The following is a 12,789-nucleotide window of genomic DNA, read 5'->3' on the forward strand; positions in this document are numbered from 1 at the left end:
TTTTTGATGCATATGAATTTGGTACATAATGGGCGTCCAGTAGTGAGCAAGTAATGTTTAATAATGAAAGAATGAACAGTCTAGTAAAGAGGTTCTCCCACACTTAGCCCACTGGTCACAACTAGAGATGAGCAAGCACTATTCGAAACAGCCGTTTCGAATAGCGCGCTCCCATAGAAATGAATGGAAGCGGCCGGCACACAGCCTTTGCCGGCAGCCGGCCACTGAACCCCCGTGTGCTGGCTACGTCCGTTCATCTCTATGGGAGCGTGCTATTCGAAACGGCTGTTTCGAATAGTGTTCGCTCATCTCTAGTCACAACCTTTTTTTGTTTTATTTTTAAGTCACTGTCACACAGCTAGCATATGGAATACGAGCCAACCTAGTCCTCCTATGAAAGACAGGACAATAGAAGGAGCAGCTTTATTACCATAAAAGTATGCAAGGCACCTGATTTCTATGAACATTAAGTATATTTATGGTAGATGCTGCAGCTCAATTTTGTATGTATTCATTTTGGCATTATTGACTTTCCATTTCTTTGGATTTGTTACTTTGGTACATGTATCTACTCAACCAGGTGTCGGAGGTATTGAAGCTGAGGCGGTCATGCTTGGCCAACCAATCAGTATGGTGCTTCCTGAAGTCATTGGATATAAACTGATAGGCAACCCTCACCATTTAGTGACCTCCACAGATATTGTACTCACTGTGACTAAGGTATTACTTTTATTCTTATGATTTATTTGTTGGGTGGGTAAAAAAAAACTACAAATTCTTACTGGTAGCTTCTCCGTTGCAAGTGAAGCTGCATTTTAATATACTTTTCTTTCATGCTGCCTGTGTTTTTTCTCAGAGGAATTCCTTCAAATTTAGCAACCATATGATATCTGGCAGATGAAAATCTGTATTGTACAGCTGGGAAGTCCCTAAAATACCCATCGCACAAGCATTATAAAAATACAGACTTCTGCTTGGTAGGCTTTAGGTGAAGGAATAGATACCATATATACTCGAGTATAAGTCGGCCCAAATATAAGCCGACACCCCTAATTTTACCACAAAAAACTGGGAAAACCTTATTGACTCGAGTATAAACCGAGGGGGGGGGAATCCACCATTGCAGATAAAAAGTCTGGTCATGTGCATTACAGCTTAGTAACTCCATGTGCCTCATAGTAATAGCAGTTAACCCCATCATGTCCCTCACATTAACCCCCTGTGTGCTTCACATAAGAGTTACTGATATGTGGGACATATGAAGGTAATAATTAGGTATCTTCATAATCAAGGTCCTTTATTAGTATCCCGATGTGTCTCACATATTAATAACCCTTATATGAAGTACACGGGTTAATATGAGGGACATGATGGGGTTAACTGTTATTAAAGTGAGGCACATGGAGCTACTCAATCTAAATTAATAACCTCACCTCCTGCGTGCTCGACCCGATTCAGTCACATCTCATCCCCAAGCTCACTGAAGTTATTACGCCAGCCCTAATCCATCTCTTCAATCTATCCCTAACCAATGGATCCTTCCCCTCTGCCTTCAAACACGCCACTGTCACTTCTATACTTAAGAAACCGTCCCTCGACCCGTCCTCTCCTGCCAACTATCGTCCCATCTCACTTCTCCCGTACGCCTCAAAACTTCTTGAGCAACACGTCCACTCAGAATTCTCCTCCTATCTCTCGTCCAACCTGCTCTTTGACAGACTTCAGTCAGGCTTCAGACCCTGTCACTCCACTGAAACTGCCCTAACAAAAGTCACCAATGACCTTCTAACCGCCAAAGCCAAGTGCCATTACTCTGTCCTCCTCCTTCTTGACTTCTCCTCTGCCTTTGACACAGTTGACCACTCCCTCCTGTTAGAAATTCTCTCATCCCTTGGTATCTCAGACTTGGCCCTTTCTTGGATCTCCTCATACCTCACCGACTGCACATTCAACGTCTCCCACTCGCACACCACCTCCTCACCTCGCCCTCTCTCTGTAGGTGTCCCCCAAGGCTCCGTCCTAGGACCCCTCCTGTTCTCCATCTACACCCTTGGCCTGAGCGAATTCATAGAATCTCATGGTTTCCAGTACCATTGCTTTGCCGACGACACCCAAATATACATCTCTGGACCTGACATTACCTCCCTGCTGGCCAGAGTTCCAGATTGCTTAGCGGCCATAGCCTCCCTCCTCTCCTCCCGCTTTCTCAAACTCAACATGGAAAAAACAGAGTTTATCATCTTCAGCCCTTCCTGTATGGCCCCTCCACCCGCCCCATCTATCAAAGTTAATGGAACCCCTCTTACCCCTGTCCCACAGGCCCGATGCCTTGGGGTAACCCAGGACTCTGACTTATCCTTCAAGCCACATATTCAAACCCTCAACACCTCCTGTCGCCTCCAGCTCAAGAACATCCACCGAATCCGCTCCTTCCTCACTCCGGAAACTATCAAGATGCTCGTCCAGGCCCTCATAATCTCCCGCCTAGACTACTGCAACACCCTTCTGCATGGACTCCCAGCTAACACCCTCGCCCCCCTCCAGTCCACCCTAAACTGCGCTGCTCACTTAATCCACCTCACCCCCCGATCTTCATCGGCTGCTCCCCTCTGCCAGTCCCTCCACTGGTTACCCATAGCCCAGCGAATCGAGTTCAAGCTACTAACGCTAACATACAAAGCCATCCACAACCTGGCCCCTCCATATATCTCTGAACTAATCTCCCGCTACCTGCCCACACGTAACCTCAGATCCTCCAATGACCTCCTACTCCGCTCTGCCCACATCCGCTCCTCACACAACCGTCTCCAAGATTTCTCCCGTGCATCCCCCATACTCTGGAACTCCTTACCAAGACACACAAGACTGACCCCCACAATCACAGAATTCAAGAAGGCCCTGAAGACTCGCCTATTCAGGAAGGCCTACAACCTCCAATAACACTATCACCGCACCCCCATCTGTACAGTCTCCCCCTCTCCTTCTGTCTCTACCCCCCTTCCCTCATAGATTGTAAGCCCTCGTGGGCAGGCCCCTCTACCCCACTGTGCCAGCCGATCACTGTCAGTATTATATCTACCTGTATATTCTGTGTACTGTATGTAACCCCCAAATGTAAAGCACCATGGAATTAATGGTGCTATATAAATAATAATAATAACCCCAAATGCCTGACATTAATAAGCATAGTAACTAAAGGAAGGGAACTGTGTGTGTCACGTTACTGTAGCTTCCTCTCCTCCATACAACAGACATCTTCCATAAGACACAATTAATCGTGGCCACTCATCTGCAGGGTAGATGCTAAATCCTAGTGTGCTAAAGGACCTCTGATGACCATGTGATCGGACTCTGGTGTGGGCGGAGCTACTAGGATTTAGACTCAACCTTATCTGCAGATGTTACATACCAGTGGCTACAGGACCTTTGATGACCTCAGTCACGTGACCTCATGACAAGCCAATCACAGAGCAGTAGCACTAAAGGACCTCCCCCTTCCAGGTCCTTTCAGTTTTCTGTGCTTCGTGGACCCTGACTCGTGTATAAGCCGAGGAGAGCTTTTTCAGCATGAAAAATGTGCTGAAAAAGTCGGCTTATACTCGAGTATATACGGTACTCATTCGCTGATCTGTAGTTTGAGGGGATGTTTTTTGCACCTTAAGCCACTTGTAGTATTGGATCGATATATCATCTGTGTTAGGGGGTGTACACATTTGCGCCCGGTGTCTGCCCTGTGCCATTCCACTGGGTTTCCGTCCTCAGGCCCAAGAAACTGGACAGGGGACAAAAATCCAGCGGTCAGCTTTAAAACCCATTCATTTAAAGCTGACATGCAGTTTGCCTACGGCCGTAGAAAAGAAAAAAAAAATTTCCTGTGTGGAGAGGTCGCAGGCGGATGCCGGCGCTCACCTTTAAAAGCCCATTCAAATGATTAAAGCTGACATCTGGGAAACTGTTCCCTCTCCAGTTTCTCAGGACTGAGGGCGGAATGGCACAGGGCGGACATTGGGCGCAAGTGTGCAAGCCCCTTACCTGTTTTGTTTTCCCCCCCCCCACACACAAAAACCAGGAGTGCATCTAAAAACAAAACTTAGAATTGAATCTTTTAATATATCTTTCTTAAATCCACTCCTGATCTTGGTGACGTGCTATAGGTAGTCTATACACATTAAAACATATATTCATTGTGTCATTGAAAAATCATCACACTTTATTTTTATGAATGCAGCTGGATATATAATGTGTGTCTATATTGTAATATAAATACGCTCTTAATGCATTGGCAATTTTGCAAGTTTTCCCACCTACAAAGAATGAAGACGTCTGTAATTTTTATCATAGCTACACTGTGAGACAGAATCTAGAAAAAGAAGAAAAAAATTATTTTATGACTTTAAAATTAATTTGCATTTTATTGCATGAAATATACCTCCATGATCAATGGTTGGGATGGTCTACTTGGGGTTTTACTCAACCTTCTCTTCCTCCAAACACAGCGAGTGGAGTTGATGCCGAAAAGTTCTATTTTGGTTTAATCTGACTAGATGACCTTCTCTTATGCTTCCTCTGGATGGCGGCGTAGTGTGTTACTGACTGTAGTCTTGGAGACTGTGGTCCCCACCTCTCATTTAGGTCCTCACATGTAGTTTTGGGCTGATTCCTGACATTTCTCAGAATCTTCCTTTCCACACGAGCTAAGATCTTGCATGGAGCTCCAGACTGAGGAAAATTCGTATTTTTTTTTTTTCTTGTGTTTCTTCCATTTACTAATTGCATGAACAGTTGTTGCATTCTCACCAAGCTGCTTGCCTATTCTATGTAGCCCATCCCAGCCTTTTGAAGGTCTACAATTTTGTCCCTGGTTTCCTTAGGGCTAATCCACCTCAAAATCCACTGCCAAAAATGTCTCCCATTAACTTCAATGAGAGCCACTCGCTTCTTTTTTCCACTAGTGCTTGGCGTGTGATTTGAGTTTGGACAGGAATCTTTTATACAGGTAACAGGTGCAATTAATACAGGTAAGGAGTGCAGATTCGGAGGGCTTATTTTAATTTAAAAAAAAAAAAAAAAAGAGGTTTGTGAGAGACAGCATTCTTGCTGGATGGTAGGTGATCGAATACTTATTTCATGCAATATGCAAATTATTTAAAAATATTACAATGTAATTTTCCTGGATTATTTATTTTAAGAATCTCTCACAGTTGAAGTGTACCAATGATAAAATTTACAGACCTTTCCATTCTTTGTAGATGGGAAAACTTACAAAACCACCATTGTATCAAATACAGCGGACAGGCCTGGAGCAAGTGTAAACCTGGCCTCACTGTGACAGGCTTGCAATAAATCAGCATTTCTCTATTGCAGCATCTCCGTCAAGTTGGAGTTGTGGGAAAATTTGTCGAGTTTTTTGGCCCCGGTGTGGCACAGCTGTCCATTGCTGATCGTGCCACTATTGCCAATATGTGTCCGGAGTATGGAGCCACTGCAGCATTTTTCCCTGTTGATCTGGTCAGTGTACAGTATCTACAGCAAACTGGTAAGGGCAGTCTTCACAATGATGATAAAAAATGTGTGCTATTGTTTTATTGCATTAGAGGAGCTATATATATATATATATATATATATATATATATATATTTTTGCAGTACTGGCGTTTGGCAACACGCCATGGTCTAATGAATGCAGCCCTTTATTTCCACCGTGTGAGGCCGTGCATCTACTAAGCCTACAAATTAAATTTTCAACATCATTTACATTCTTATATTTTCACTTTCTTTTGTCCCTGCTTAGCATGGCTGGTATGCCGTGATATGAGATAATGACATTCTTTGTAGTACTTAGAAGTACAGTGTATTATTTGTGGATTAAATACAAAATCTTAGAGGTGGCCATGCCTTTGCAGCTTTGAACACCACCATGAGATGTACAGGGACTTCTTAGACCATGCATGCTTTCCTAAAGTTTCTGGGTAGGAATATGCAAATAGACCCCATGTCGGAAAAGAAGAGCTTGCTCTTATCAGAACATGCATGGTCTTATAAGTCCCTGTACACCTCGCAGTGGCATCTCCCCAATGAGACATGTTACACCTCATGTCCCACATTGAGACCTCTAAGACATCCTGCCAGAACCCTGGCTCACACTGAAGAGGCAATAACCTTGTAACAGAGGTCTACAACTGAGTCCCTTTTCTTTTTGGAGGAGTTATTTTGGTAAGTATGGGTACCATTGCAGATTTTGCATTGGGACACTTTCCCATAGTTTGAACGAAGCTTATGTAATCATGACCACACTGTAACCTATGTTTTGTATCCCAAATTACTGAGTCATTGGGGGAGGGGGTAACAATGGAATATTGCAGTGGTCTTTTGAAGCAAAATTCTGTAAGTTTGGGTCTTAAATCGCGAATGAAATGTTAATGCTATATTTTCCCATCACAGGTCGTGAAGAGTTTAAAGTGAAATACATTCAACAGTATTTAGAGGCTGCTGGGCTGTTCAGGGACTTTAGTAATACAGAACAGGACCCTGATTTCACTCAGGTAATATCAGAAACATGATTTTCTATATAATACTTTTATATGCAGATAGAAATATGAAAACCATAATGTCCACATTATACGGTAGTTTAGTTTGTACTGAGCATATTTTATCTACACAGGTGGTGGAGCTGGATCTGAGTACTGTAGTGCCTTGTTGTAGTGGACCCAAGAGACCTCAGGATAAGGTTGCTGTGTCTGACATGAAAACCGACTTTGAGAGTTGCCTAGGAGCCAAGGTAAGAAAAGACATTTAGTGTTCATGTAACACATTGGTAGAGATTTACTAATACTCTAAGCGCTAGTTCACACGGGGGCAGATTTTGACAGCGGATTTCGCCTTAAAATCTGCCTCCATACAATGGTGGTCTATGAAGACCGCTAGCTTTTGTTTTTCTGCTAGCAGTTTTTTGCTGCTAGCAAAAAAAAAGCGACATGACCTTTCTTCAGGCGGATTCCGCCTGAGGAAAGCAATAGAAGTGAATGGGAGGCGAAAAACGCCAAATATTTTTATATATATATATATATATATATATATATATATATATATATATATATATATATATATATATATATATATATATTATTTTTTTTTTTTTTTTTTTTTTTTTTTTTTTTTTTTTTGCAAAAAAAGAAGTGACTGGAAACGCCTAGTGTTGTTTTTTTTACAGTCCATTCACTTTAGGGGAGGGGAAAACCGCCTGGCGTTTTCTGAAGCAGTTTTTACTAAAAACTGCTCCAAAAACGCCTCAAGGTAAAAAAAAAACCAGCTTCCTAATTAGGAAACGTTTTTTTTCAGGACCAAAATAAGCCAGGCTGTTTTTATGTGTGAACTACCCCTAAAAGTTACAGAGCAAACAGACTAGACAGTCTTAGGCTGTGTTCACACAGAGGAATTTGGTAATGGGTATTCACACAAGGCTTTCATGATAAAATTGGAACAGTATATCTTGCTATCAGATTCTTTGAGTAGTGGAACTTAAGTATTTTCCACAGTTTATTTTACTATAAGATGACTTTTTTTAAATTTGCTTTTGATACAACTTGGTGTGTTTTTGTTTTGTGTTTTTTAACACAGCAAGGGTTTAAAGGCTTCCAAATTTCTCAAGGACATCATAACGATAAAGTGAAATTCTCCTATAATGATGCTGACTATGAGCTGACACATGGCTCTGTGGTCATAGCTGCTATTACCAGCTGCACCAACACTAGTAATCCTTCAGTCATGCTGGGCGCAGGTAAGCACCACTCCTGTTTTTGTGTTTATATTGTTTTCTTTAATAGTACTTTTTATTTAAACAGATTATTCAGTTTGACATTGATGGCCATCAGTATTAAATCTGCGAGGGTCTGATGCCCATACTGTAGCAGCGAGTGTGGACACTGCAGTGCTGTCCCATTGAAATCTATGGGGCAGTGCTGCATTACCACAATCTCCACTACAGTTTGTATGGTGAGTGAGCATCACAGCTCGTAGAATATAAACAATACAGATAGATGCACCACCTCTGTACCAGTGATCTGCGGTGGTCTGACACCTGGGTGTACAGGCCATTAATGTTGGAAACTGGATAACCGCATTAACCCCTTCTCGATCTGTGCTGCACTATTAGGTCACTCTGAGCATATACACTCACCGGCCACTTTATTAGGTACACCATGCTAGTAACGGGTTGGACCCCCTTTTGCCTTCAGAACTGCCTCAATTCTTCGTGGCATAGATTCAACAAGGTGCTGGAAGCATTCCTCAGAGATTTTGGTCCATATTGACATGATGGCATCACACAGTTGCCGCAGATTTGTCGGCTGCACATCCATGATGCGAATCTCCCGTTCCACCACATCCCAAAGATGCTCTATTGGATTGAGATCTGGTGACTGTGGAGGCCATTGGAGTACAGTGAACTCATTGTCATGTTCAAGAAACCAGTCTGAGATGATTCCAGCTTTATGACATGGCGCATTATCCTGCTGAAAGTAGCCATCAGATGTTGGGTACATTGTGGTCATAAAGGGATGGACATGGTCAGCAACAATACTCAGGTAGGCTTTGGCGTTGCAACGATGCTCAATTGGTACCAAAGAAAATATTCCCCACACCATGACACCACCAGCCTGAACCGTTGATACAAGGCAGGATGTATCCATGCTTTCATGTTGTTGACGCCAAATTCTGACCCTACCATCCGAATGTCGCAGCAGAAATCGAGACTCATCTCTGTAAACCCTAGAGATGGTTGTGCGTGAAAATCCCAGTAGATCAGCAGTTTCTGAAATACTCAGACCAGCCCTTCTGGCACCAACAACCATGCCACGTTCAAAGGCACTCAAATCACCTTTCTTCCCCATACTGATGCTCGGTTTGAACTGCAGGAGATTGTCTTGACCATGTCTACATGCCTAAATGCACTGAGTTGCCGCCATGTGATTGGCTGATTAGAAATTAAGTGTTAACGAGCAGTTGGACAGGTGTACCTAATAAAGTGGCCGGTGAGTGTACATATCAGTGGATAACCAGCAAATACAGATAAAGATACAATACAATACAATGCATAAAATAAAAACAATACCAAAATGGGTACACCGAAGCCTGACTCCTAGGCCTCAGGGTGCATGCTTATGTCAGTATGGGAGCCTCAATCTGCTCACATGGCTTCCAGGGTCAGAACTCCCCTTGTTCGGTTCTGCCTTGCACACACAAAGAATTTTACGGTACGACTGTGGTATGTCCTCCTAGGGAAAGATTATCAAAAAAACATATTCCTTTTGAAGTTTGGCTTACAGACCCCAAGTCGGGGGTTTGTGTATTCAGAGGTCTTTCAGTACACCACTCCTGGATGTCCACCTGCTGTTAATGAGTTTAGCACAGGGATGCAAATGGAGCTAGGTGTGGAAACTACAAATGGGCTTTGTTTCAACATACAGGGCTTGCTTACAGACAGAAATACTGCATTCCTGCCCAACAGAGTTAATATGAACAAGGTGTTATGCACAAAAGAAAAATACAGGACTGGAAATGCATAACTGATAGTCTCTTCATAATAAGCAGGAAAAGCATTTAATACAGAAACAAGGGAAAAAGTGAGAACATGCAGGATTTAGCAAAAGGGATCCAAAAGTATATTACAAAATGTATTAATGGCACAAATACTGCCAGCAAATAAAAAGTTGTTCTAAAGCTTAGTTACACTTTAAGGTGATATTGTCACAATCACAATATTATATAATCTTGTAGTCATGAAGGAGTACATTACATCTTCTGTTTATGCTGTTTCAAATTTTATGTAATTGTTTTGTTTTTTTGTTTTTTTTACCACACGTTAGGATTATTGGCCAAAAATGCAGTTGAAGCTGGACTAACAGTGAAGCCTTACATCAAGACAAGCCTGTCCCCTGGCAGTGGGGTAGTGACTTACTATCTCCGAGACAGTGGTGTCATGCCTTACCTTTCCAAGCTGGGGTATGTGTTTCTATAGAAAAAATTATCGTCCGGCAATCAAATACTTAAAATGTAACTTTTACTTCATTGATATAAAAAAACATAAACATGTTTCAGGAGCAAGAAAAAAAGAGGAACAGCTTACGCGTTTCAGGACATGGTGTTGAGTCCCTTAGTCATAGCAACAAATAGGATTTATTCTCCATCTATAATCTATCAAGAGACGTAGCTACAGGGACCTCTGATGGGGCAGAGCAGTTTGTCAAATGTCTCAAAATAGGAGTTCATTCTGGCAATTGGCAATCACAATGTTCTCTTATAATAGTCATTATCATAGCAAAATAAAATTAGCATAATTATACGTGTGGCTTATAGTCTACTCTAAAGAACCTTATGTGGCCCCAACATTGGGCCTGTCTCAGTCCAGGCAGCCCTTATCAAACTATTTTGACTCCTCTATCTTAAACAATGTTTCTGTACTTGCTAGGTTCCAATTAGATCATAGGTGAATATTCTTGTTCATATGACAAGGCCACATGTGAGAATGCCAGCAATAAAGGAATTAGCTATATATATATATATATATATATATATATATATATATATATATATATATATATATATATATATATATATATATATATATACACACACACACACCATGGGATTACCATGTATTAGTAATTGTTTATTCGCATGGACTATAACGATGATTTTTCTTTATCACTTCCTACTCCACTCTATGCATGTATTATAATTCATCCACATTTTCTGGATTTTATTCTTGTGATTGGATTAGTGGTCTTTTCACCTCTTTCCCGAAAGGAACCAAGGGCATTACATTGTGCCGCATGTAATTTGTTGTTAAAGCAGTTTTTGCAGAAAGTATGGATTAAGCTAACAAACTTATTAGCTTGTCCTCATAAACAATGCTCTGCAGGTTACAAGATATGACACATACATTGACTTCTACCACTGGATTTTAGCTACCGTATTTTTCGGACTATAAGACGCACTTTTTTTCCCCAAAATTTCGGAGGAAAATGAGGGTGCGTCTTATAGTCTGAATGTGGGGGGAGGAGCGGATTTGCAGCATGGCCGCGCTACTGCCACCGCTGGTTTTCTTCAGCGGCAGGAGCGTGACAATCTGCAGGCCCCGGCAGCTAAGACACTCCCCGGCATCCGCCGGTCTATTACAGCAGATGCCAGGGACTGTGTTAGCTGCCGGGGCCTGCAGATTGCCACGCTCCTGCCGCTGAAGAAAAACAGCGGTGGCATGCTGTAAATCCGCTCCTCCTCCACAGGTCCCGGCAGTTAGTTATCCCCGGGGCCGGTCCCCACCGGCCCCATACCTTTAGTGATGCAGGCCGGCTCCTGCACGGCGAGGCCGCAGGAGCCGACCTGTTCCGATGACAGCTGGGAGCCTAATGAAGGCTCCGAGGCCTGTCATAGATATATATTACTATCGCGGCTGGTCTATGACACTCCGCGATAGTAATGTATAGAATCTCCCATAGACGGCAATACACTTGTATTGCCGTCTATGGGACTTGCAATCAAATGATTGCAGGTTCAAGCCCCCTAGGCGGGGGATAATAAAATAGTAAAAAAAACAAAAAACACTTAAAAAAATATAATAAAAAATAAAATAAAAGTTCACCTCCTTTCCCTAGAATACATATAAAAGTATAACATTACTGTGAAACATATACATTAGGTATCCCTGTGTCTGGAAATGCCCGGTCTACTAATAGTTTTATGTACAGTGAACGTCAAAATCAAAAGTGCTAAACCGCTGGGTTTTTCTCTGTTTTGCCTCTGAATTACATAATAGGTGATCTAAGCAATAAACATTTCCCAAAATGGTATAACTAAAAAGTACACCTGGCCCCACAAAAAAAACGCCCTATACATCCCCATACAGCTGCAGGGTCACCTGTCAATGTGGCCTTGCAGCTGTTCCAAAACTACAAATCCCATACATTAAATATTTTACCATTTTTTGCCTGAAATTTTTTTTTTTTCCCTATTTTTCTCCTCTAAAACCTACGGTATATTGTGACTTTAGTAATCAGTTGAATTAAGACGCGCTGTTGTCATGTCTAACTTGCAGTCTGGCACCAGTACAGCAGGCGACACTCGAGTCATGTGTGTATTGCTTGCGTAAAATATGTTTACTGAATGTCTTTTTTTTTTTTTTTTTTTTTTTTTTTTCCCAGTTTTGATGTTGTAGGATATGGTTGCATGACATGCATCGGAAACAGTGGGCCTTTGCCTGAATCTGTTGTGGAAGCCATTACTCAGGTATAGTGCAGCATTCATTGGACTTCTTATAGGTTGAATATTGAAGTGTAACTGTCATGATTTTTTTTTGTTTGTTTTAGAGAGGACCTTTTTGGGCACAGGCAGTTCTATAAACTGCTGGAAAACTGACAGTACGCTGAATTCAGCACACTGTCTGCTTTCCTGATCTGTGCCCCTGATCTGTGCCCCTGGTAAAGAGCTATCGGTCCCGGTACCTTAGCTCTTTACAGTCAGAAGGGCGTTCCTGACAGTCCGTCAGGTACGTCCTTCTCCACAGCAGCGCCTATCGCGCTGTAGAGTGTGAGCGGGGAGGAACGCCCCCTCCCTCTGCTCACAGTGCTCGTCCATAGACAAGTTTTATCAGGAGGGGAGGGGGGCGTTCCTCCCCACTCGCACAGTACAGCGCAATAGGCACTGCTGTGGAGAAGGACGTACCTGACGGACTGTCAGGAACACCCTTCTTACTGTAAAGAGCTACAGTACTGGGACCGATAGGTCTTTACCCGGG

At 42.4% G+C, this 12,789-nt stretch overlaps 1 protein-coding gene across 2 annotated transcripts in view; it reads left to right on the plus strand.

The window, feature by feature from the left end:
• ACO1 (aconitase 1) overlaps positions 1 to 12,789 on the plus strand; it is a 40,932-nt gene that overhangs the window by 15,454 nt on the left and 12,689 nt on the right. For both annotated transcript variants that reach the window (XM_075279995.1, XM_075280004.1), the window contains exons 7-13: positions 581 to 720; positions 5,365 to 5,536; positions 6,441 to 6,541; positions 6,661 to 6,777; positions 7,617 to 7,776; positions 9,863 to 9,998; positions 12,197 to 12,281. In XM_075279995.1, coding sequence (XP_075136096.1) covers positions 581 to 720; positions 5,365 to 5,536; positions 6,441 to 6,541; positions 6,661 to 6,777; positions 7,617 to 7,776; positions 9,863 to 9,998; positions 12,197 to 12,281 — 911 coding nt within the window. The remainder of the gene's footprint in view (positions 1 to 580; positions 721 to 5,364; positions 5,537 to 6,440; positions 6,542 to 6,660; positions 6,778 to 7,616; positions 7,777 to 9,862; positions 9,999 to 12,196; positions 12,282 to 12,789) is intronic.

This window comes from Leptodactylus fuscus, chromosome 1 (assembly GCF_031893055.1).
Source record: "Leptodactylus fuscus isolate aLepFus1 chromosome 1, aLepFus1.hap2, whole genome shotgun sequence".
NCBI classification, from domain to species: Eukaryota; Metazoa; Chordata; class Amphibia; order Anura; family Leptodactylidae; genus Leptodactylus; species Leptodactylus fuscus.